Source organism: Pleurodeles waltl, chromosome 8, assembly GCF_031143425.1.
Source record: "Pleurodeles waltl isolate 20211129_DDA chromosome 8, aPleWal1.hap1.20221129, whole genome shotgun sequence".
In the NCBI taxonomy this organism is placed as follows: Eukaryota; Metazoa; Chordata; class Amphibia; order Caudata; family Salamandridae; genus Pleurodeles; species Pleurodeles waltl.
This window is the reverse complement of record NC_090447.1, coordinates 1424405430-1424429924: the sequence shown is the minus strand read 5'-3', so window position 1 is coordinate 1424429924 and position 24495 is coordinate 1424405430. Positions and strand designations below refer to the sequence as shown.

At 42.1% G+C, this 24495-nt stretch overlaps 1 protein-coding gene across 5 annotated transcripts in view; it reads left to right on the top strand.

Annotated features, from left to right (window-relative positions):
• KCNJ6 (potassium inwardly rectifying channel subfamily J member 6) overlaps positions 1-24495 on the top strand; it is a 1253811-nt gene that overhangs the window by 1006259 nt on the left and 223057 nt on the right. For 3 of the 5 annotated variants that reach the window (XM_069202552.1, XM_069202551.1, XM_069202553.1), the window contains one exon: positions 1726-2646. In XM_069202552.1, coding sequence (XP_069058653.1) covers positions 1749-2646 — 898 coding nt within the window. In that variant the 5' untranslated portion in view covers positions 1726-1748. Of the gene's footprint in view, positions 1-1722; positions 2647-24495 lie in introns of all 5 variants that reach the window. The other 2 variants (XM_069202554.1, XM_069202555.1) reach the window with 1 other exon arrangement.

The following is a 24495-nucleotide window of genomic DNA, read 5'->3' as shown; positions in this document are numbered from 1 at the left end:
TTATTTGAGTATTCTGCGCATCCATGAACAAGCTTGCGGTTCCAGCCGCACGTCCACATGTCCACTTGGTTGTTGGATCAACAATCAATACTGTAATCACAGGCGCCCATGCACAACCTCCACTCCACAACTTTTCTACCTCACTAGACAGTATCCCTTCTCTTTTCAGTCCCACAATTCTGCTCACTGACATCTTTTCTACTGAATTTATTTCCGCATTTATTGGCTTAAGTTTTCGTTTTGAACGTGCCTGCTAACTACAGCTCTCCACTACCATCTGTGGCTAAACCCCTTCTTAATACATATCTCCAATAAAATTAAATAAGTATAAAACATTAAAGGCCAGATATATGTAGCTTGAGTTTTGGGATTTCCTAATAGCAAATTTTTGCGATTCGCTATTAGGAAATCGCAAACTGCTATGCACAACAGTGTGTTTAACACTATTTGTGATTCTCAAACTTATTGCAAGAGACCCGCCTTACTAATATTAATAATGAGGTAGGTCGCAATTTGAGACCCATTTGGGAATGGCCGCAATCTCAGGGATGGTATCCTGCTGGGGTCAGCAGACCACTACGTCTCTGACTGCTTTTAAATAAAGCAATCTTTTTTTGGATTGCAGCCCCTTTTCCTTGAAGGAAAATGGGATGTCTTACAAAAAGAAAACTGAAAACTTTTCTTTTCATTTTTTAAGAGTAGGCAAATGTCCCTGGGACTACTGTCTGCTCTCAAAAGATGTTTGCACCCCCATTCTCAAAAAAGAAGGGGTCCCTTGAGGAACCCTTCATGTTTCCAAATGGTTTACTGCGATTGTTTTGCAACCACAATCCTGGTTGCAAAACAATCAGACATGGCCCTGCAAGTCACTATTAGGAAGGAACGCTCTTGGCACACCACTTATAATAGTGAGTCACAATCCCTATTTTGCGAGTTGGTAACAAGTTACCAACTCGCAAAATAGGGATGGTACATAGCAAAAAGCCATGTTACTAGTCACAAACAGCAAACACAAACATTCAAAAACTGCAAATGTGCAATTGTTTGAGCTGTTTTACGCTCATTGGGCTGTACGCTTCCCCAACCTTCAGTTTTACTACTCGCTCCGAACAGTTCAACAAGCCTACTTCAAATTTCGGCCAAATATTAGATAACGCTTGAAGTTGCCCACTTTAACCGTGGCTGGTTGATTTGCATTTCAATTAATTTGGAAGTAATTTGTAAATCCTAACAATTAAATATTAGGACAGTCTTTGTATATCAACATGTACAGAACTACATAATGTTTTTGAACACGAATTTATCATCAGAAATAATTTCTAATTGTTGCTTATTCACGGAAGTGCCTGCTGTGCTCTCCTCTACAGATTGTCCTTTTTCCATTTCTGCCGTAGAGCAATATTTTACACAAGATCCCAGTAGGCCTACAAGTTAGACACCACACAGTTATTCAATAAAAAGAAGAGCTCTGTATTTAATATGAAAATTGAACAACCGTCTGGGCTGTCAAACGTCCCTGATTAGATTTAAGAAAGGGGGTGCAGAGGAAAAGGGAAAGGCATGTCCCACCAGACAATGTAAGAATGACAACCCTCTCCTAATTTGCAATTATGCAGCTGCACGAGCTGTGTTTCTTCCCCATTATAAGAAGACGCAATATGTTGATTAAAACAAACACATACTGAAATGCAATCTCTTTTTTTTCTTTTTGTCTCTCGAAAGCAGCTCACGTTGTGGAAGTAGGCTCGATGGAGCAGGACGTGGAGAGCCCAATCACGACTCGGCAGCCAAAGCTGCCCAAACAGGCCAGAGAAGACCTGCCAAAACACAAACACAAGGAATGTAAGAAGAGGAAGATCCAGCGGTATGTGCGGAAAGATGGGAAATGCAACGTCCACCATGGGAACGTGAGGGAGACCTACCGGTACTTGAGTGACATTTTCACAACGCTAGTTGACCTAAAATGGCGGTTTAACTTATTCATCTTTGTCTTGGTGTACACCGTCACGTGGCTTTTCTTTGGAATGATATGGTGGCTCATTGCTTACATTCGAGGTGATCTGGACCATATAGGAGACAAGTCATGGAGCCCTTGTGTGGACAACCTCAACGGGTTCGTCTCAGCGTTTTTATTCTCAATAGAAACAGAAACCACAATTGGGTATGGTTATCGGGTCATCACAGACAAATGTCCAGAAGGAATTATCCTTCTTTTAGTTCAATCCGTTTTAGGGTCAATAGTTAATGCATTTATGGTTGGTTGCATGTTTGTAAAAATCTCCCAGCCCAAGAAGCGGGCAGAGACTCTTGTTTTTTCTAACAATGCAGTAATTTCCATGCGCGATGGGAAACTTTGCCTAATGTTTCGAGTTGGAGACCTTAGGAACTCGCACATAGTAGAAGCATCAATAAGGGCCAAGCTGATCAAATCCAAACAGACAAAGGAGGGTGAGTTTATACCACTCAACCAGACTGATATCAACGTTGGATACGACACAGGAGATGACCGCCTTTTCTTGGTGTCACCGTTGATAATCTGTCATGAAATTAACCAGCAAAGCCCTTTCTGGGACATTTCCAAAGCCCAGATGGCCAAAGAAGATTTGGAAATTGTTGTGATCTTGGAAGGAATGGTGGAGGCAACAGGTAACACTTTATATCATGTTTGTTTTTGGTTATTTTAAAATGTTGGAAAGCATGTAATGTGCTCCGGACAATGGTAGATCTCAAGATTATTGACAAGGAATGGTTGTACGTCAGAATATCGAGGTCAGCTACACCAATCGATAAGAAAAGCAACTGCAGAATATTGACTACTACTATGCTGTCAGGGAAAGAATATTTAGTTAAGTGTAGCTTTACTCAACATTAATGTTAACCAGTATATATATATATATATATATATATATATATGTGTGTATATATATAAATATACACATATATACACACATAAAACTCTCAAGGAACATAGGAGTGAATTTAAGAATAATAAATCTACAGTTATCTATAAACACTTCCTTGACTATATAGTGGTTATCATCATTCTTGTACGTCACTATTAGAAATTAATTTCCATTGTAGTACAGGCAAAGAATACGGAACAAGATCAGCTATACCACAGAAGTATAAACGTTAATGATGAAATTGTTGGAAATGCTCTGTGTGTCAGTTAACGTGGAGGACACATTTGTGTGTCATGTTTAGAATGGATCCTTCATATGCATATACCTGTTCATCAGACCTGTTGCATGTTCCTATTCATTGTATTTCATTGTATCAAGATTAATTTGTTTCAAAAGTTTAATAAATAATGGGTTATGTGAAACTGAAGATTGTAGGTAAAAGACAACTGTTGGTATTGAAAATAGGCATGTCCAATGCACCAGTAGAAACCTGGCATTTACTATAGGCCAGGTAGCAGAAGTTTGTGACCCTAGAGTGCCTTGGTCGCGTCTGCTGTCAGTCATGAAAAGGCACATTAGACGAAGCAGGAACCTGCAGAGCAGAATACAAGTATGCTAACTGAAATGACTCATCCATACACACCTAAGACTTAGTGAAGTAGTAAATGGAAATATTGAAAACACAGAAAGACATGATTTGATGTACGCGGCAGACTCATGAGCTGACCCATCAGGTCTGTCAGCTCTAACATGTAGTATCATGGAGATTGATTTATGCTGTATATTTTGACACCCCATCTTTCTAAAGCTGGTGTTCTGGAATAGCAGCAGAAATGTTTTGGTCTCTTCCAAGTACCATGTACTTACAAAATCAGTGGAATCAACTGTCTATCAATTTGCATTCTTTCCGAATGAGGTCTAATATATAGCTCACTCACTCATCTGGAATTGAAGAATCATCACAGTTGTGCGACATCTAGGCTGGTGAGACTTACTCAGACACGATGAGGTGGTGCTTTCAGTAGAACTGGAGAGCGGCGGGCAAATGTTAGAGGGCTTATGGATTTGCTAGTTTAATGTACCGGTCAGGATTCAGCTGTGACCTGTTTATTACATTGTCAGATGGTATTTAAAACGTGCTTGATAGTTAGATTTCTTTACATATTGTACACATTGTTACTTCTGTAAATAAAATGTGTTCCTTTGACTTCCCTTCAGTATTTTGACTAGACGACCAAAAACAGCCTCCGTTAGTAGCTGCCAGCTGCCATCTTACACTAAGTCAGATAGATTGCAATACAAAGCACCCATTTGTTTTGCCAAAAGTACCTGCTTATTTCCACTGACAATAAATATATGTGGAATACGATGTGACCTATTTGTCTTGTCAGAATACTGCAAGTCAATGAATGGAAGGACTCCGTGGCCAATCAGAGGCACAAAGCCACTATATAAGGATGTGGAACTTTGAGGTGTCGTGCAGTATCCTCAGTAAACACTGTTGGGGGGTACCTTATTCCTTAAATATTGAGCATATGTGTAGTCTCGGTGCATATATCACTCTCTGACCTCTGATATAAGGTTGAAATTCTTAAATGTCTAGTATCTTTTTGTCACAGATATCGTTCATCCATTTAAACTGAAGGTATTCAGACATCACATTTTAGCTTTCTAGCATAAAATGCTTTAATTTAGCTTTTTGGATGGTCATAACAGTTTGCAAGTATAAATTGAATGAGGTTCAGGTCTTTCAAATGATGTCCAATAACACGTATTATATGATCACATGTCTTTCAGAAATACCTTTTTTTAGCTGAAGTTACTTAGAAATGGCCAGCACCTTCATTCTGAAGTAAAATGTGAGGTTCATACCACTATCGGATTATAGTACCATTGGTAGAAAGACCAGGGCCGGCCTTAGTGCTGGCAGTGCCCAGTGCAACAATCGTTTTTGCCCCCCAGACCTCCTTCTCGGATTCCTTATCTACCATCCGGCAAGAGAGCCCCTCCTCTCCCTCTAGCCCCTCACACATACATTTCATTTGTTTTAAAATGCTGGTAAAGGCTGACTTTACTGATCCAGTCAGCTAGTCACATCAAATACAGATCCATTCTTTGCAGCAGAAATATTATCCCTTTGAGCTACTTTATGGCGAGCCAAAACTGCCACTAGACAAAGCTCGGATCTCTTTCTCTAGCAGGAGAATGAATGAGATGTTTTTAAATTCTAAGTTATTGATAGACACAGAGCATAGACACAGAGCATCCCCAGTCTCCCGAGGTTAGTGCCTCCCCCTGACAAGTCAACACCCAATGCGGGCGCACCAGTAGCACTGACCTAAAGCCGGCCCTGAGAAAGATAGAAGCAAATAAAAAACTCCATATTTGCAGTACTTGGAGACCGTAAGCACATAGGGCCTGATTTACAAAGGTACATTTTAGACCAAATGTTTAAGTTTAGACCAAAAGTCTATGTTTAGACCTAAAGTCTAGCATTACTCATAGTAAAGTTAGGCTTTTGGTCTAAGTTTACACTTTGGTCTACGTTTAGACCTAAAGTCTAAACTTAGACCAAAAGTCTAACTCTACTATGAGTAAAGTTAGACTTTTGGTCTAAGTTTACACTTTGGTCTACGTTTAGACCTAAAGTCTAAACTTAGACCAAAAGTCTAACTCTACTATGAGTAAAGTTAGACTTTTGGTCTAAGTTTATACTTTTGTTCAAAACTTAGACCAAAAGTCTCACTTTACTATAAGTTTAAGCCTAAACTTAGACTTTTGGTCTAAGTTTACCTTTGTGAATCAGGCCCATAGTCTTACTGGCCAGGGCAGAAATAAAAGCTTTATTTTTCCTAGCAGAGTTGCCTTTTACCCTGTTCTTGCTAGCTCCATTCATCCTTCTGCTTTGCTTTTGGCTGCTAGAACGGTGACGGAGACAACTGCTTTTCTGGAGTGAGTGAAGCCTGTAGGGTCTATGGTGATTGGCCGCTGCATGCTTGCACTCAGCAGAGCGCTTTGGGAGATTAGAAAAGGCGACTAATGGTGTTATTTTCAGAGGTTACTGATAACGAGAATGTGATATCATATTTGTATTATGCAACGTGATTGTGGATGAGTGATTGGACTGATTGCACGTGAAAGCAACAGCAGGAAAGTCCACTGGTGTGAAAGGGTGTGGACTTCAATTAGGAACCGCCAGAAGTAAGAGCTGGTTCCTCTCTGCTCTTCCTTGCAACTCCTGGTCCTATTCTAGCGGCTTCTGCCTAGATATCAATATTTCTCTCTTCTATCGAGAACAGCATGTTGTTGGGTCCTTTTTCTATGTTATATATTTAGTAGAACTTGGTTAGAAAGTTATTTACTGTTTATAATAGTATTGTCTAAATGAAGGAGAATTTGGTTAAGGACCCGTGAGCTGGGAGCAGCAGATGTTCACTCACACCATGATTGCAATAAAAGCTAAAGCTTACCTCATGGAGTGTGTTCTTTTTTTAAGAAAGACAGTACAGATTCAGCGAAAAGTTCCAGCGCTGAAGAAGAAAAAAACATGGATTTTACACATTTTTAGTGAGAGCCTCGGGAGCATCAAGTGGGGCAGGTCCTCAATTGCACTTTTATCTTGGCCACTGTGACGTCACGTGAAACTTGAGGTCACAGACGTTACCTGTGTGTGGCAATCTTGGATGTGGGTGGGGCTATCAGAAGTAATAGTACTAATTGCTTGCCTTAGGACTGACTTTAAATGCCAAGTGGTCTGTATAACAGGCACATTATGAGGTTGTTGGGCATGGCCCTTTCTGCAGGGTCATCCCAAGGTTTTTTGCCTTCCTCCTTTCTATTTTTTGCTGAATTCATTTTTATTGGCTTTAGGACTTTGGGCACATTACCACTCCTAACAGTGCTAAAGTGCATGTGCTCTCTCTGTAAAGCATGGAAGAATTGGCTTATACTAAATTGGCATATTTAATTTACTTATGAGTCCCTAGTAAAGTGCACTACATGTGTCCAGGGATTGTAAATTAAATGCTGCTCACTACTGCAAGGCCTGTCTCTCCCACTGGAAAATATTGGGATTACCTTATGATTACATTTTATAGGTGCAATTCCTAATTGTGAACAGGTAGACTTTTCGAGTTTGATGTCCCTGTAATCACAATTCAAATCTAAACTTATGGTGAAGTCAGATTTTAAAATGCAATTTTGAAAATGCCACTTTTTTTTTTTAGAAAGTTCACATTTTCTTACTTAACCAATTTGGTGACTCCTGCGTGTCTCTGATCACAAATCTGGGGTAGGTGACAGCTGGGCTTTGTATATTTCCCCTTGACAGCCAAACACAAATGGGAGCTTAGGTGTGACTGGATGGGCCACCTGTGACTTTACAAACCATCCTGGGCAAGATGGGAGGGAGGAGCTGGACACAGCCTCACTTACACATGAATAGGCTGTGTCCTGTCCACACACAAAGGAACGTACATCTCCCCCTGTAGTGAGACTGAAGTCAGGGCAGGAAGGCCAGGACATCTATGCACTTCAGATGCATATCTTGAAAGACTCCCCCACATCAAAGGCACCATTGGGTATAAGTACTGGAACTCTAACTCAACCACTTCTGTACACTTCTGGACCTTTGGATACTCTGCCAGGAAGAAGGACTGCTGTGCTACCGAGGGACTGCCACTCTGCTGGGCTGCTACTCTGCTGGACTACTGCTTTTCTGTGTTGACCTGCTGGCCTGCTTCCCTCTTGCCTGGGAGTGAGAAGGAATGGAACTGAATCTCTCCAACCCATAATCCAGAGTAACTCTAATGGCTAACTGGCTGCCCTGCTGATCTAAAGTCTTAGATACATAAAAGACTTCCAACCACCCTGCTCCTGCACCTGGACTCTGCCATCTGTGAGTCTGTTCTGCCAAGTGGTGCTTTCGTCCTGCACCCTTGGAAGTGGGCCTAAGGTGTTTGCTCCAGTGGAACTGTCACAGCCTCTGCTGCTGGAGCAGAAGTGATGCAAGTGCCACTGCTGCGAGGAACAGAACCAACGCACCATCGCTACTTCATGGGTCAGAACTAAAGAAATAGGCTAGTATTGCCCCTGCACCCCGCATTTTGGAATCAACACATCGCCTTCAGAAGCACCACTGCACAAGACTTTCCCTGGTGCAAAGTCCTCGCATCTTCCATCAACAGCAGCCTTGATGACGATGATGAACCTCTGCTTTGCAGCCTCAACGCTCATCAGAACCAACTCATTGCCTTAACTGTGCCACCCATCCTCTGCACCGGCCTTCTTATTACAAGCCCCATCAACAGGATCCTCGATGACAAATCCTCAATGACAATGCATCAGGACCTCACACCGCCACCTCGTTGCATCTCAGAACCAATGCACTACCTCGGCTGCACAATGCATCTGTGTTTCAGATCCACGCAATGTGCCACACCCAAGATTTAAATTACTTTTGTTCAGTTGGTCTAACTTGGTCCTTATAGCTGCCTAGTGCTCCATCGCGGTCGTCCTGAACTTTTGACTTTGTCCCAATCTGGCATGGCCAGATTTCCCCAGCTGGCATTTTTTGCCTCTAACCACTATTTTACAGTTTGGTCTTAAAAAACAATCATAACTCAAGTTCTACTTATTGGATTTTTGTTGTTTGGTCTTCTTTTATTTATTAAATTAAATTATATTTTCCTACCCTGGTGTGGGGTACCTTATATGTGGCGTTTTCACTGTATTACTGTTTGAATTGTTGCACAAATAATTTACATATTGCCTTCAAGTTAAGCCTGACTGGTCTGTGCCAGGTTCCAGAGGGTGAGCATAGGTTAATTTGGTGTTTGCTGGTGCCTTACCCTGACAAGAATTGTGGTTGCTTCTTGTCCAGGCCTCACACCCCAGTCAACCAACTACACAATTCCTCACAGGGGTACTAACTTGTTAAGTTTTATACTCTTGTGCATTAATCAAACAGAATAAAAAAAACTGGTGGAATTATTAGTTACCTGCAATCCTTTGAGTTTCCACAGAGTTACGTACACTGAATTTGACTTAGTAAACAGACAGTGGTGGTTTCTCTTCAAGGGCGTCTGGTTGATGGTGAAAAATGATGCATTGAAGCAATTCTGAAACTGCTTCCTTAAACTTGTAAACACAGTGTATACATGTTGAATTATCTTGCTGGGACTGCTCTACACTCTGAACTGACCGTACTCGTTGATGTGATGACAGTGAGGTGACACTTTCCTTAAACATACTCCCCTGGGCGGGCCCAAAGTCTAGAGTATTTGCCGGGCTGACAATCTCACATCCCTGAGGCCTGTGAGGTCATCAACTCAGCAAAGACACTGCGTCAAGGTCCAGACTCCACCCCCTGACGACGTGGAGGTAGAGTTAGCCCTGGGGGTTTCAGATTCAAGCCCTGCTGTGCTAGGCCTCCAGGTCAATCAGGGAGAGGAGACCATTGTCACTACACCCTTTTCCAACTTGGCACAGGGTGGGGTAGTACCAGACACTGTGATGAGTTGGTAAAGGATGGGTTAGAGGCTGTAAGCGGGAAGTCACAAAATCAAGTGTGTGCAGTGTGTCATCTGGACTTTTGAAGACACACTGCGCAGACTCGAGGTTCTACTTCCCACACTGCAGTTCATGCTGGTTGCCATTTGAGCTACGGTGTGTCCTTAGATTTACTGCCAGCAAGCAGACTCATGGGGACAGTGGGGCAAAGAGGAAGGTGTTGTGCATTGCGTGTGTTTATGTGAATTAGCCAGCATCCCCGACTCGCCTGGCTTGAAGCTTCCCTCCATGTCACCAGGTGAAGCAACAAAAATGTCAGCTGGGGTTGGCCCATTTGGATAGTTGCACTTATTGAAGGGCTTGTTAAAATGAATTCCCATTTTGTTGCTTGAAAAATAATTACCTCCTTTGTGCCATTTCAAGAATTTTGAAACACACCAGCTATTTCTATTGAACTATTTATATGGGGTTTTCAGACACACTCAACCAGTTCCAATGTTGAACTCGAAGGTCACTGAGCCCGAGAACATTGACATAAATAAACAATTGCAATCACTTGGATAAATAATTGGGACACTCCAAAAAGCAGAATAATTAATTGCACTGTAGCACTCTCTAATCGGCAAGGAGGTAAAATGGGAGGCTAGAGACTGCACGTATATTTGAAACATTTTTCACATAGAAGTGTTATATCACTATGAACATAAGCACCACAGTCCCTGCTGGCTTTACAGTCTAGCTGGAAAATGTGGAAGTAAGAGCCTTCGGGCAGGGGTGGCATGAAGTTCTTAATATTCAAATGAGTTACTTATAATAGCCGTCAGTTTCAGCTTTTCACTGCCTACATGTGCCAGCTGCTAACCACTGACTCCAGCTTTTCACATACTACCCACCAGAATGTTGTGGTCAACACTCCATGCCTCTTCAATACAGGGCCTCTCTGCTGGAATTAAGGCCCCATGCTGTAGTTGTAGTGGTTTTCTGGAGAAACCCTAGCTGTGTCACACAGGCAGGGGTATTGGCCAATTTGTAGTAAAGTGTTTAATATATTTTTTATTTGTTTCTAATTAGTATTCGCTCCTCAACAAGGCAAGACAGCTTGTCTCTACTGTTCTTATACATTTACAGTGCTCAGGGTTTAACCTGCAGATACCTTTAGCCGCTTTGCATTGAGACACAGTATGTAAGGAAAATAACTGTGCTGCACTAAATTTCAAGCAGCAGGATAAAGAATTACATTCACCTTTCTCCAATGTGGCAATCACGCTCAGTAAGTAAACTGTGTTTATTTCTGTCACTCAGCCTTATTTGTCAAAAGCAGTTTTTGGATGTCTGTGGTGGAATGTGACATCAATAGCCGTTATTCTAAGTGGTCAGGTGTTAATGTCACTTATCTATTTTCTTGTAGCTTGCAGCCAGTATGTGTTAATACCCTTAAAGCCTGGGCCTGAAAACTGTCCTCTTCAGAGTCCGATCAATGTGTATTGGATAGCATGTAAATGGGCGAGGCAAAGTTTGGGATTTTATTTTGCGTTTGTGAAATAGTATTAGTCCTGTTTTGTTTTCAGTCTCTCTGATTACGATGTTGCGGTAATATCTGATTGAAAAGAAAACATGCATTTTTTTCTTCAAGCTGGGAATGTTTGGATATTCATGAGGCTTCTATAAAGGCTTCGATTTGTATAGTTGATGTTCTTTGACTTTAAAAATAGTTCACTTTTGTTTTCTCCGAGACCATTTTATCTCATTTATGGTAAATAAGATTTGCACAGGAAATGGTGACTAGCCTCCCCAAAAATGCCATCCACCCCTCACGTCAATGTGACCCTCTTCTCCCCCACCCTGGTCCAAGCCCAGCCCACCACTCTCAAACTTCACTAACCACCACTGTAAACAGGTAAATATATATGTGTATCCTACTCTGATAATCGTGGTGATTCCATTTGAACCTGCATAGTGTATGCAGCACAAACTTTCAGCCTGAAACCACTGCAACCTTTTTTGCCATTACTGGAGAATTGCCAATAAAGTTTCATTAATGAAAGGAATACTTTCTTAACTATATTGACACCATTGATGATGAGGAACTTACATCAGAAAAAAAAAAACATTATTTTACACTTGCTAGGTCCAGCGAGTCTCAAAGTGTAAAAGAGAATGGAAATGAAAGCAAGACCACCAGCAGAAGGAGAGTTTTTTTACATGCTTTCGCTAAACTTTACGAAAGGTACTCCTCATCTGTCTGTATTGCTATTGATAGATTTGATTTCTTCAACAGGAAGCAGTGAAAAATTAAATCTATCGATGACAATGTTTCATCATTGAAGAACGTAGCTATCAGTTACAAATTTGGTTCATTTCATGACGCATTCTTATGAAAATAATGAGTATTGATCAGAAAGGTTATGGGCCTATGATGATTTACAACTTAGTGCAGTAATAGCTATCGTACCCAAAGCTGACATATTGAACAAGTGTGCCAAGACTGCCAATGTAAATACATCCTCAGGGTCCGGAGATATTGTTAAGAAAGTAACATCCAATATACATAAATACAAAGTAGAGAGTTGGGTTATTTTATGAAAACCAAGAGTTTTCTTAAAGGACAAGGGGTAGAAAAATACAAAAAATTTAGTAAAGACAGAGCGGGGAGGGAAAAACGTTTCAGGTGTGGTAGTCTTGAATACCTTCCATTCACAATTTGCCCAGCATTGCATAACAATGCACACATTGCAGTACAAAGGGACATTATTCAAAGGTATGTAGGAAAACTAACCAGGGACATACAGTAAAATTAGTTAGTGAACATACTTCCAATTCAAACTCAGAATTGAGTGAAACAGAGGCACAGATAATAAAAGGTGTGAAGTATTGTGTTTTAGGAGTGGGGGACAGTCAAGAGATTGTTAATGTTATTTTAGTGAGTTTTGAATAAACAGGTAGGTGAAATTAAGCTGCGAAGTGTAGAAATAATGAGTGTATCTGTTTTGGGTCCTCCATACGCAATTATAAACAAGAGTGTTATGGAAAAGAAGTTTGTGAATGTGATAGGAAGTAAACTGTTACTTTCTGATATAAGCTCTGACAGTTTCACAGGGGAACCAATACTTACAAGTTATTACAAATTTCTCATGTTTGAGTTAAAAGACAGAAAAGAGATGGGAAAATTGTTTTAGGGGAGGGCCCTTCAGTACTGAGCTGGAGTAATGAGAGGCCATTAGACTTCATTTTAAATATAAATAGCCCTAAGCAAGTACTCAAGTTGAGGACAGTATACTCATGGGAGAAACAATGTTCAAGGACTTTTCTGGTGATTTTCAGGCAAAATAGGGACAAGCTAATAGTTTTTTGTCATAACATTGTTTTAATGGAGGGGGTCATCGCCAAATTCCATAAGAAAAGGAATCTAGACTTGTAATAAGGGAAGACATAAAGCAACAAACTGAACAACTTCTAAAAGTGGGAATTATTGAACAAGTAGAGGCAGCTGAATGGTTTGCTCCATGGTCATGGCTAGACGAGTTAAGGAGAGGATTTGGGTATACGTAAATGTAAGAGATTTAGACAAAAATAAACAAATGCTTGGCAATGATCAAAGGAAGAGTAGAGAAGGGGAAGAATGCACACTACCCTGTGCTTCAAGAGCATTATCCCCTGCTAAAGAGCATTCTCCGTGGTGGACAAAGAAACTCTTGCTGCGGTATAGGGTCTTCAACACTTCAGACAATTTATGTAAGGTTTAGAAGAGTGAGTAAAGTGTGATAATGTGATCATAAACTTCTGACAAAACTTATCCCACCTAGGGGTTGAATTCAGCACGATTTTCAATGCGACTTATTGATTTCAATTATAAAGTACACTAGTAAAGAATAAAATAGGTAGCTGTTCAAGCTGCCTTCCATTTCCTATGGATAAAACTCCCTTGGATAAAGGGGAGGGTTACAGTGTAGGTTGGCTACCCGTGTAAACTACAGAAGCAATTACGAAAGAGGAGTGGTGCAAAATGCTCCTGTTAAAGATTAATAGCTCAAAGTGGCCAGGAGCTGGGTGGTGGGAGATTGGCCAGAAAACAAATTTGTGGCTGAAGATTGCAAAGGATTTTAGGAGTTGCAAGATGTGTTTTCTGTGTTGGTAGGAAGGGGGATGTGTGATGATGGGTCTTTTTTCTATGGTATATAGTTGGTAGAATGTGATTGTAAAGTTCTTAACTGTTTAGAAAGTTATTGTTCAAAAGAAGAGACTTTATTTATGTGAGTTGGGAGCAGCAGATGGTCGGTCTCACGGGGGTTGCAATAAAGGCGTAAAGCTTCCCTCGTGCAGTGTGTTTTATGGAAGAAAGACACTACAAACATTTTACAGATGTGAGAGAGGCTGTTGTGTAACCTGAACTCTGAGAGATAAGCTTGCAGTATTTGGCTTTATAATTCAATACAAGTGATCTACGAATAGCTGCCATTCCTTGTTCATATGCCTGCAGCTGTGCAATACTGTAAAGTACAAAATCTCACATCATGAGCTAAAATGCAATTTAAAACTTCGGTAATCAGTGACATTGTGCGAGATTAACTGTTTCTAAAGTTGACAAAACTGTCGACATATTTAGAACATTTCTCGGAAGCTTTCTGTTCCTCTATCCATCTTCAGTTATGATAGAAAATCGACACTGCAAAGTCTCCAAGTAGCTCTGTCGTAAATGCCATGTGCCCATTTACTCGGTATTGCTCACATTAAAATTGCCCATTCTGTGAACCATCAGGTATTTAGGCCGAAAACGGTGGAACTGTTAACGCGTCCCAACTTTGATCATTTACTTACAAGGGGACTCATTTAAGGCCAATGAACCTTTTGATCCTGATTGGTGACTCCTCAGGACGAGATATCTATTTAACATCTCAATTGATAGATCAATAACCTAATCAATATTCACAATAACTAATCAATCAAACTAATCAATAACATGTAATAAGAACAAGACACACCATGACCTTTCAGTCAATGAATAACCACACCAGTATAGTAAGAGTTAGGATATTTATTCCCTATTAGTTACAATCTACTAGCATATTCATTAGTCCCAATATCAGTAAGCACATTAATAAAACTACGATATGGCAACTTAAATAAGACTTTATCAAAGCATAGATCATGAACATTAGGACAAAGCACGACGTCAACATGAATCAGACTCTTAGCAGAGCATCATTAGTGCATTATTCAACAAAGCAAAGACTCAGTCATTTTGTCTATTTGCACCCGATATTAGTGAACCCGTTAACTAACCCCAAATTAGCATCAGCATGTTGGGCTTCATGCAAAACAATTTAGCAACATGAATTTAGAAAACATCTAACTATGGCCTCTGTCAAAAGAACAGTTGGTACCTAGAAAGGAAAGGCAAACAGACAATTACAATTTATCATCAGATAGTTACCCATCCAGATGGGGGAGCATACAGTGTCAGTCTTCGTCCTCAGGACACCAGTCGATTCGCCATCAGCCAGGATAGAACCAGTAAGACTCAGCAAGGAATAGCAAAAGGCTCTTCCCTCATAAGGAGGAGAAGTGCAGTCAGGCAAAGGGGGTAAGGCAAGGATGGTTTAAAGTAAAAGACAAAGGGGGTCATTACGACCTCGGCGGTCTTTTCGCAAGACTGCTGAGGTACCGCCGTGCTGAAGTGGTGGCGGTCTTCTGTGCCGCGTATTATGACCGCTGGCAGCCCGCCGTCCTTTTTCGTATGGAAAGCTGCCAGCAGCCATACTGGCGGACAGCGGGAAAGTGGAGGTTGCTCAACCTCCACGTCAACAGAACACCGCCCACTGAATCACGTCCCATGATTCGGTGTGGCGGTGTTCTGGTGACGGTGTTCTGGTGGCAGAGCTGCCCCCATGGATCTCGTCCCCTCCCGGAGGATCAACGGACAAGGTAAGTTGATCGTCCGTTAGGGAAGGGGGCGGGGGGCGTTGTGTGTTGTGTGCGTGAATGGGGGTGTGTGTGTGAGAGTGTAGAGGGGGTGAGTGAGTGAGTGTATGCGTGCGGGGGGTGTTCTGTGCATGGGAAATGTGTGTGGGTCGGACGGTGTGCATGTCTGTTTGTATGTGTGCAGGTATGTGTTGTCGGGGTGTATGTGTGCGTGTAGGGGTGTGTATATGTGCATGTTGGGGGTGTGTGCGTGTAGGGGTGTGTATATGTGCATGTTCAGGGTCGGGGTGGGGAGGGGGGTTGTGCCACCTTTGGGGGGTGGTAGAGGGGTGTGGGGGGAGGATTCGTGGGGGGTAGCAGGGGTGGGGGAGACCCCTATCAGCACCAGGGAAGGAATTCCCTGGCATTGATAGTGCCTACCGCCATGGATCTCATGGCGGTTCCCAACCACCCGAGATCCATGGCGGTATGCAGGGTCCTGATACCGTTGGCGGTCTAGTGACGACTGCTGGGCTGGAGACCGCAATCTCCAGCCCAGCGGTCTTCACCGCCATGGCAGTCGGAATGGTGAAGTGGCGGATGACTGCGGCGGTAACCGCCGCGGTCATAATTCCATATTTTTTTTCCGCCGGCCTGTTTGCAGTCTTACCGCTGCTTTACCACGGACCGCCAGGGTCGTAATGACCCCCAAAGTCACTCAGAATGGCTAAGGGTAGTGAAGAATGTCTCGATAATGGCAGGCTAAGAATGGCAGGATAATGACTGGTTTCTCCTTCTGTCACGTTGTTATATCAAAGTTCTCGGACAAGTCCCTAATTTCCCATTGGGCAATATTTGATGCATCGTTATCTCTGTCCAATAATCCATCGCACACCTTACTAGAATTTTCACCTAAGACAGTTCTCATGCAGTTTATTGGCTCCTGTGATTGACGTCTTCAACGGGTAGAATGTCAGGTAAGAAAAGTTACACTTGTCGCTCCAGTCAGTAGTTCCATTGTCTTTTACCAGTTTAGGCAACCTCTCACCTGTTGCGAATTACACTGTTGCATCCGGCAAGAATGTCTCCTTGACCAAGTCAGGTCCCATGAGAAAAAAGTTACTACGGCTACACACATATCACTAGCTTCTGGAAAAGTACAGCGTCGTGTCCTTCAGGGAAGCAGCACATTGCACGTTAGAAAACACAGTTAATATAAGACCAGGCAGCTAGGCCCAGACCCTTGCTAACTAAGGCCTAGTGAGTAATTTAGCAAACCCTTAATACATAACTCTTAGTGCTAATACAAAATCATACATGAATACATCATTAATTCATTATTAGTCAGTTCCATTAGTCATCGTATACATTGATGGCCACTCCCCGTGGGCCCATTTTAAACGTGTACATTATTATTACGTTTATGCGGTTTCATTAGACATTACATTGCAAACTTTTTCATTGTTAATATTGATTATAAAAGTCACACTCCAACAGAACCAACATATGGGGATGAAAGCAGCAAAAAAGAAATATCTGTCCACCAATTTTAACCTAGAAATGAGCGAAGGTGTTTTAAACTTATTTTACATTTAAGACCTTTATTAGAATGTATTAACCCTAATAATCATGTGCAATAAGTTAAAACAAATTAAACAATTAACATCCCACATAGCATTGCTAGTAAATAAATGTTAACATTAAAGAAGCATTATAGAATTGTATTTTCAATATAAACATAATCTACATAATACGTATTAACAAATTACACAAGTTTTACTTGCATTCACATTTTATGTGTAATTATTGGTAATACAATAAAGATGGTAATACAATAAATAAATGGAAAGAAAAAAAGAGGAGCAGTACAAAGAATACTGCATATCATGCAATTAATTCAACATTGACTACCATAGAGCTCAAATTATACATCCATAGCATAGAAAACAGTTTACTAGCATCTCATGAAGGTCATGGCAAAGACTTTGCCATAAATACAGGCAATATTCAATAGTACATTACATTTCTGTAGGGCAAAAAAGTTCTTCAGACGGTCCATCTTATTTATGGAGGTTTGAAAACTTCAGATGAAGGAATAATTCTATGGCTTCCAAATTTCATGTCAAGCTTTGATGTATGTGTTTTGCGATATAACACATTTCTGAGAGAAGGTAGGTACTCAAGCCTACTCAGGGTATGGCTGTAACAAAAGATGTTCCAGCAGGCACCCAAGGCTGACGTTCAGGACATCTTCCAATTTGGTATTATTCAGTGTGGAGCACCAGCAATACGTAGGCCAATAAATACACCTGGTTCCAATAAGAAAAATCTATAATTGTTAAATGTTTCAACAATACATTCTCTAATGTAAGAAGGCTAGGCAGGTTCATTACATCACTCATGCACTGCCAACACTTTTTGCCAAAATTGATTAACATATCTATAAGAAAATAATACATGACAAAAGGACTCAAGCTCAGTGATGGAAGGTGAGTAATTGAAAGGTGACTGAGTAGGTACTCTTGCAGCTTGATAGCGGTGGCACTGGTAGCGGGCTATTTGAAGCTTGATGGCTTGGTTGACTAACAGTTGTACGTGTGCACCACAAACTGTAGCTGTAATTATCATTATTTCACGCAGTGCAGCAAACTGCCTTGCTGTGCTGCGTGAAAGGGAAAGGGCACAAATGTGATTTATATAACATTATACAGCACATTCCTGCTCTTACCTAGTGCTGCGCCATTGGCTTCCTATCGCTAACACAGACACCCTTGTGTCATGGTGCAAGGGTGCTTGCATTGTAAGTAGGACTGTTGTCCCTGCACAAAAACAATCCTCAGAGGTATTTTTATCTTTTCTACATGTGCTGCAGAATACACGAAGAAAGGAAAAAAAATAAAAGAACTAGGGATATTCTCCTCATTGCACCTCCCCTGGGGATTTGTAGCATTTTTACGCATTCCCTGGTCTACCACTAATGATAAATCTGGGAGTGCCTCAAAATCCATGGGTGGGTACGGGGGAACACCCACGCTCCACCCATGGAATCCCTCCCTGGAGCAGAGTAATGCAAATCAGCAATATGTAAAAACACAAACCTCTCACAGGGCTGGGTTTAATGTGAGAACACGTACAAACATACAGGCAGAAATTATATCTCAATGTGATAGCAGAGCACATTAAAACAAGCTCTATTCGCTTTGTCAGTGTTTATTAGTGATGGTGGTGTGATATTGGTAGTGGTGGTATTGGTGATGTTGTGATATTAGTGTGCCATTTTGGTGGTGGCAGAGATACTTGTAGGGAAATTGTTGATATTACTGGTGGTGTACTTTTAATGGCGGTAGTGATATTGTGAAATTATTGTTGTCGTGGTGCTGTTTGTAGTGTTGGCAGTTCTATTCACAGTATATAAATGTACAAGATAAAAAATTAAACGAGGCGGTTGAGTGCACTTTTATATGTAAAAGTCTTTCAAATGTATTGCAATGTAAGCATTACAGTGGAGGTGGAATGATACATAAAAAGCCAACAGCATTAGGGTGAAAAAGTAATACCCCACTGGGCTCATCTAAATGGTGATTAGCAGTTCCTCAAGCCAATGGCTGAAGGAGGCTGATTCCATAGTATGAAGGGCGCTGACCCGCTTCTTCTATGGATATTGTTCGCGATAGATCTAGCCACGTCAGACCAACTCCGTCAGTGCTTCCTCAGATAATTGCGATAAAAAAAATTATTGCATGCAAGTGAATGCTGGAGTTATTGTAGTAGAAATGACGTACCAGCCTAGGGTTCCAATGAAAAGATAGGATTATATGGTCAGAACTAAAAACTCTCCTCTTCAAAGAACACTGCGTCTCAACACTAAGGGCCTGATTACAACTTTGGTGGATGGGATACTCCACCACAAATGTGATGGATATCACCTCCGCCATATTGCAAGTTCCAGTATATTCTATGGAACTTGTAAAACGGCCGGCGGGAAATCCGTCACATTTGTGACAGAGTATCCCATCCGCCAAGGTCATAATCGGGCACTAAATATTACCCCACCGCCTGAGCATTGTAACCAACCCACCGTTACTTAACGTTGCTCCTAGCTTGATTTGATAAATATGTACCAGTGATCACACCGTCAGACATCTCCACAAACTTAGCACTCCATACAAATACAAACACACATTTGAGGCCATCAAAAGGCCTTACACGGTTGACGTGGTACCTAAGCTATTTCTTAAATCATGCCATCAATGCTTGGCAAATGGCGAACAGGTAAAAATGTGTAAAATAGCTGGCAGCGTTACGTCTCAGAGAGGAAGGAGGCATTTACCTTCTCTGTGTCCCCTTTGTCATCTACGGAACATGCAGAGCATCGCCAGAGGTGCCTACTAAGATGCCACCAGGGATAAGCCTGGCAACAGCTGGATCACTGCTTCCTCTGTGGGTGCAGGGAAGGCTGCAATGTGGGAAATTAGTACACTTCAATGCTCATTAGCAAAGCTCACAAACCATCTCTTCGAGTCATAAACCGTGCCTCAGCATTCAATAAGACAGAAGCAGAAAAGGCTGCACTGTAGGATTTATAAAATATTAACGCCCCGTGAATATGAGATTATGATGGGTCTTGTGGAGATATATGTAAATGAATGCGAATGCCAAGCAATTAGAGGCTGATATAAAATTCAGTAACCTATGAGATTGCAACTCTAATCTGTGTACGTTTTGTCCACTTAAGTGTATGAATAGCGCACTTCCTCCACTGGAGTTGCCCTTGTGCGCTGTCAGTACCTGTAATAGGTGTTGCACATTACTCTGGGGTGTTTAGGTTGTAGATTATCATATGCTTTGAGGCTGCCTGGAATGTGTTGCACATGACTTGATTGTGTGTGTGTGTGTTGTGGAATGTATGCCTGCTCGCCGCATGAGATATAAATTGCTGCTTGATTCAGAGTTGTTTGGGTTGGGGATTATCCTATGCTTCTTGGCTGCATGGAATATGTGTGTTTATGACTGCAGGTTGTCTGGGTTGTAGATTATCATAGGTCCTTGGGCTGCGTGGAATTTGTGTGTGTATGACTGCAGGTTGTCTGGGTTGAAGATTAACGTGTGCCTCTGGGCTGCATGGAATATGTTTGTATATCACTTTGGGTTGTCTGGGTTGGAGATTATCATATGTCCCTGGGCTGCATGGAATATGTGTGTGTATGACTGCAGGTTGTCTGGGTAGTAGATTATTGTAGGTCTTTGGGCTGCGTGGAATATGTGTGTGTATGACTGCGTATTGTCTGGGTTGTAGATTATCGCAGGCCCTTGGACTGCATGGAATATGTGTGTGTATGACTGTGGGTTATATGGGTTATAGATTATCGTATGTTTCTGGGCTGCATGGAATATGTTTGTATATCACTTTGGATTGTCTGGGTTGCAAATTACTGTATGCCCCTGGCCTGCATGGAATGTGTGTGTATGACTGCGGTTTGTCTGGGTTGTAGATTATTATAGGCCTTTGGGCTGCGATGAATATGTGTGCACCCAACAATGGAGTGCTTTAGGTTAGGGGTTGTCCTACGATTCTGGGCTGCCTGGAATATGCATGCCCATGACTGCGGGTTGTCTGGGATGTAGATTAACGTAGGTGCCTGGGCTGTATAGAATATGCGTGCACCTGACAATCGGTTGTTTTTGGTTGGGGGTTGTCCTATGGTTCTGGGCTGCCTGGAATATGCATGCTCATGACTGCGGTTGTCTGGGCTGTAGATTATCATATGCCTCTTGGCTGTGTGGATTATGTGTGTGTATGACTGCGGGTTGTGTGGGTTGAAGATTATCAGACGCCCTTGAGCTGTGTGGAATATGTGTGTGTATGACTATCGGATGTCTGGTCTGTAGATAATCGTATGCCTCTAGGCTTCGTGGTATATATGTGTATGTATGACTGTGGGTTGGCTTGGTTGTATATTATCATAGGCCCTTGGACTGCATGGAATATGTGTGTATATAACTGCAGGTTGCCTCAGTTGTAGATTATCGCATGCCTCTGGGCTGCAAGGAATATGCATACGCCTGACATTGGGTTGTTTTGGGTTGGGGATTGTCCTGTGGTTCTGGGCTGCCTGGAATATGCATGCGCATGACTGCAGGTTGTCTGGGCTCTATATTATCGTATGCCTCTGGGCTGCATGGAATATGTGTATGGATGACTGTGGGTAGGCTTGGTTGTAGATTATCGTATGCCACTGGGCTACATGGAATATTTGTGTGTATGACTGCAGGTTGTCTGGGTTGTAGATTATCGTTGGCCCTTAAACTGCATTGAATATGTGTGCACCAGACAATGGGTTGTTTTTGATCGGGGATTGTCCTATGGTTCTTTGCTGCCTGGAATATGCATGCACATGACTGTGGGTTAGCTGGACTGTAGATTATCGTATGTCTCTTGGCTGCGTGGATTATGTGTGTATATGCCTGCAGGTTGTCTGGATTGTAGATTATCGTAGGCCCTTGAGCTGCGTGGAATATGTGTGTGTATGACTACAGACAGTGGTGTAATAAAGACCCCCACAGCCCTTCCGGTGCGGGGGAACCTGAGCTCCAGGGGGGCCCTCAGCACTGTACTCTGACCTCAGAGCCTCTGCTTGAGCCTGGAGGGGGGCCCTCCGTGTACTGTGCAGGGGGGGGCTTACGTTTTGTTACGCCACTGACTGCGGGATGTCTGGGTTGTAGATTATTGTATGCATCTGGGCTGCATGGTATATGTGTGTGTATGACTGTGGGTTGGTTGTAGATTATCGTAGGCCTTTGGGCTGCATGGAATATGTGTGTGTATGACTGCAGGTTGTCTCAGTTGTAGATTATCGTATGCCTCTGGGCCGCATGGAATATGACAGGTTGTTTTGGGGATTGTCCTATGATTCTGGGCTGCCTGGAATATGCATGCACGTGACTGCAGGTTGTCTGAGCTGTACATTATCGTATGCCCCTGGAATGGGCGCTGCTGAGTGGCTCTTGGTTGCCTTGGTTGTGAATTATCATATGCCTTTGAAGTGCGTGGAATGTGGAGTGATGCATGCCTCTGGGTTGCCTGGCATGGAGATTGCCATGTGCCTTTGTGCTGCCTTTAATGTGTGGTGCCACGTGGCTCTAGGTTCTGAATTACAGTCCACGTTTGGGCAACCTGGAGGGTCCTGGGCTTCACAGCGCCTAGGGTGTGAAGGGGTGACAATAACTTAGCTAATGGTGCAAGCAGAAACCTGTGCAAGGCATGGTGGCAGATCGGCAAGCGTGATGGACACGTGTGTGAGGGAGAGAGGCAAGTATAGCACTATGAGAGGTGAGTGAATGTGTGATTAGGAGAGAAGCCATGTTGCCAGTGTAGTGAGCCTTCCCATTGTTGTGGTGCTGCTCATGCAAGAAAAGTGTGAAGGAGGAACAAATGGTGCAGGACTGGGATCCTGCAGAGAGCGTCCGGCGGAATGGTCTTTGTGTTCCATGAAATTCTCAAGCCTGCATCTTCCTCACTCCACTGATCAAAAGGTGCATTCTCGAAGCATGCTAAATGGCAGCTAGTAAACAAATTGGCACTCTGGCACAACAAGCTACAATGGGCAGTAACTTTTCTAAACCCTAATGGCTTTGCAGAATCTGGCACAAGGAAGAACTAAACTACTTCTAGAATCATAAGTTGCCCTTGTTCACTGCCCCACATTCCACGCCTTAAATCACAGCAAAGCATGGACTGGCATTAGCTGAAAAAGAGAGTGAGTATATGGGCCTATGGACAAAGCGCCAAGCCTGCTGCACCAACTAATTCATGCACATATACTGCCTACCTCTGGGATCAGCCACTCAATAACCCCTACCCTTGAAAACATTCTACCCCTTTTATCTTTACTGCTTTTTTATTTCCTCTCTATCTGAGGTCGTTTTTACCTCTCTTGTTCCTCTTCTCCTTTACCCTTCCTTACCTCATAATACGTAGCCAGGTGCCCCTTACAAGCACTAGGTGTTGAACAGAAAGTACCCTTGACATGTAGTCCTTCCTACATTCCCTCAGCGACAGTCTTTTTTATGTTTTCTCTTCAGTAGAATCCTTAAAAAGGTATTTCCTTTCATTCCTGTTGAGCTCATGATGGCAGTGGTTATCGTCCTTATTACTTCTCATTTGGACTACTCTAGTTCTCTGTACTTAAATATCAATAAATCTACTCTCAGCAGATTTCATATTGTCCAAAATGTGGCTGCTTTCTTGATTCTGGATGTCTTTAAATGACTTTTGTTAGGGACGTCATTCAGTCTCTTCATTAGCTGCAGATCAGGAAGTGCGTCGCTTCTAAAGCTCTGTGTTTGGTTCACACTGTCCTGCATTTGCAGGGCCTGCTTGCCCTGGGAATGGCTTTCCAACGGTACACTCCTAACAGACTGTTGAGATTGTCCTCTCTTAGGAAGGTAAATACTCCAAGATTTCAGAAAGCCAAATAGGGAGGGTGGACTTTTTCTGTGCCTGCAACTAAACTGTGGAAAACGTCTTCCCCCCACCCCCTGTGTTGCTAGCTTCACTTCCCATACAGTTTCTCAAAAGAAACTCAAAACCTGGTGTTTCTCCCTTCCATATGGTTGGTTGGTGTCTTTCTCACGTTACAACTTCTTCCATTATTGCTAGTGCTTTGACATCCTTGGGTATAACGCTATTTACAAATTATAAATACAAATACCTGTCTTCCCCATACCATATTTCCTCTCCTTGGACTCATCTCCAACAAGTGAAAAAAGCTTATCGACATGGATCCCACTACTAAAGCAACTACTAGCATCTATGCACTCCATCTTTACTGCATGCACCTTCATTTCTCTGGACCACTGCAGTGCCCTACCAACGTTAACGTTAACAAGAAAGAAAAGAAAGAAAGAAGGAAGACAAGAAGAAAAGAAAGCAGAAAAAAGAAAAGAAAGCAAGAAAGAATGAACGAAAGAGGAAATAATTAAAGCAAGGATGGGAAGTTATGGAAGAAAAAAGAAAGAAAGAAAAAAGAAGGAAGAAAGGAAGGAAGGATAAAAAGATGAAAAGAGGGAAATACAGAAAGAAATGAAAGAAATGAAAAATGAAAGGAAGAAGACAGGAAGAAAAGAAAGAAGGAAAGATGGAAAGGAAGAACAAAATAAAAAAGGAAAGATGGAAAGAAGGAAA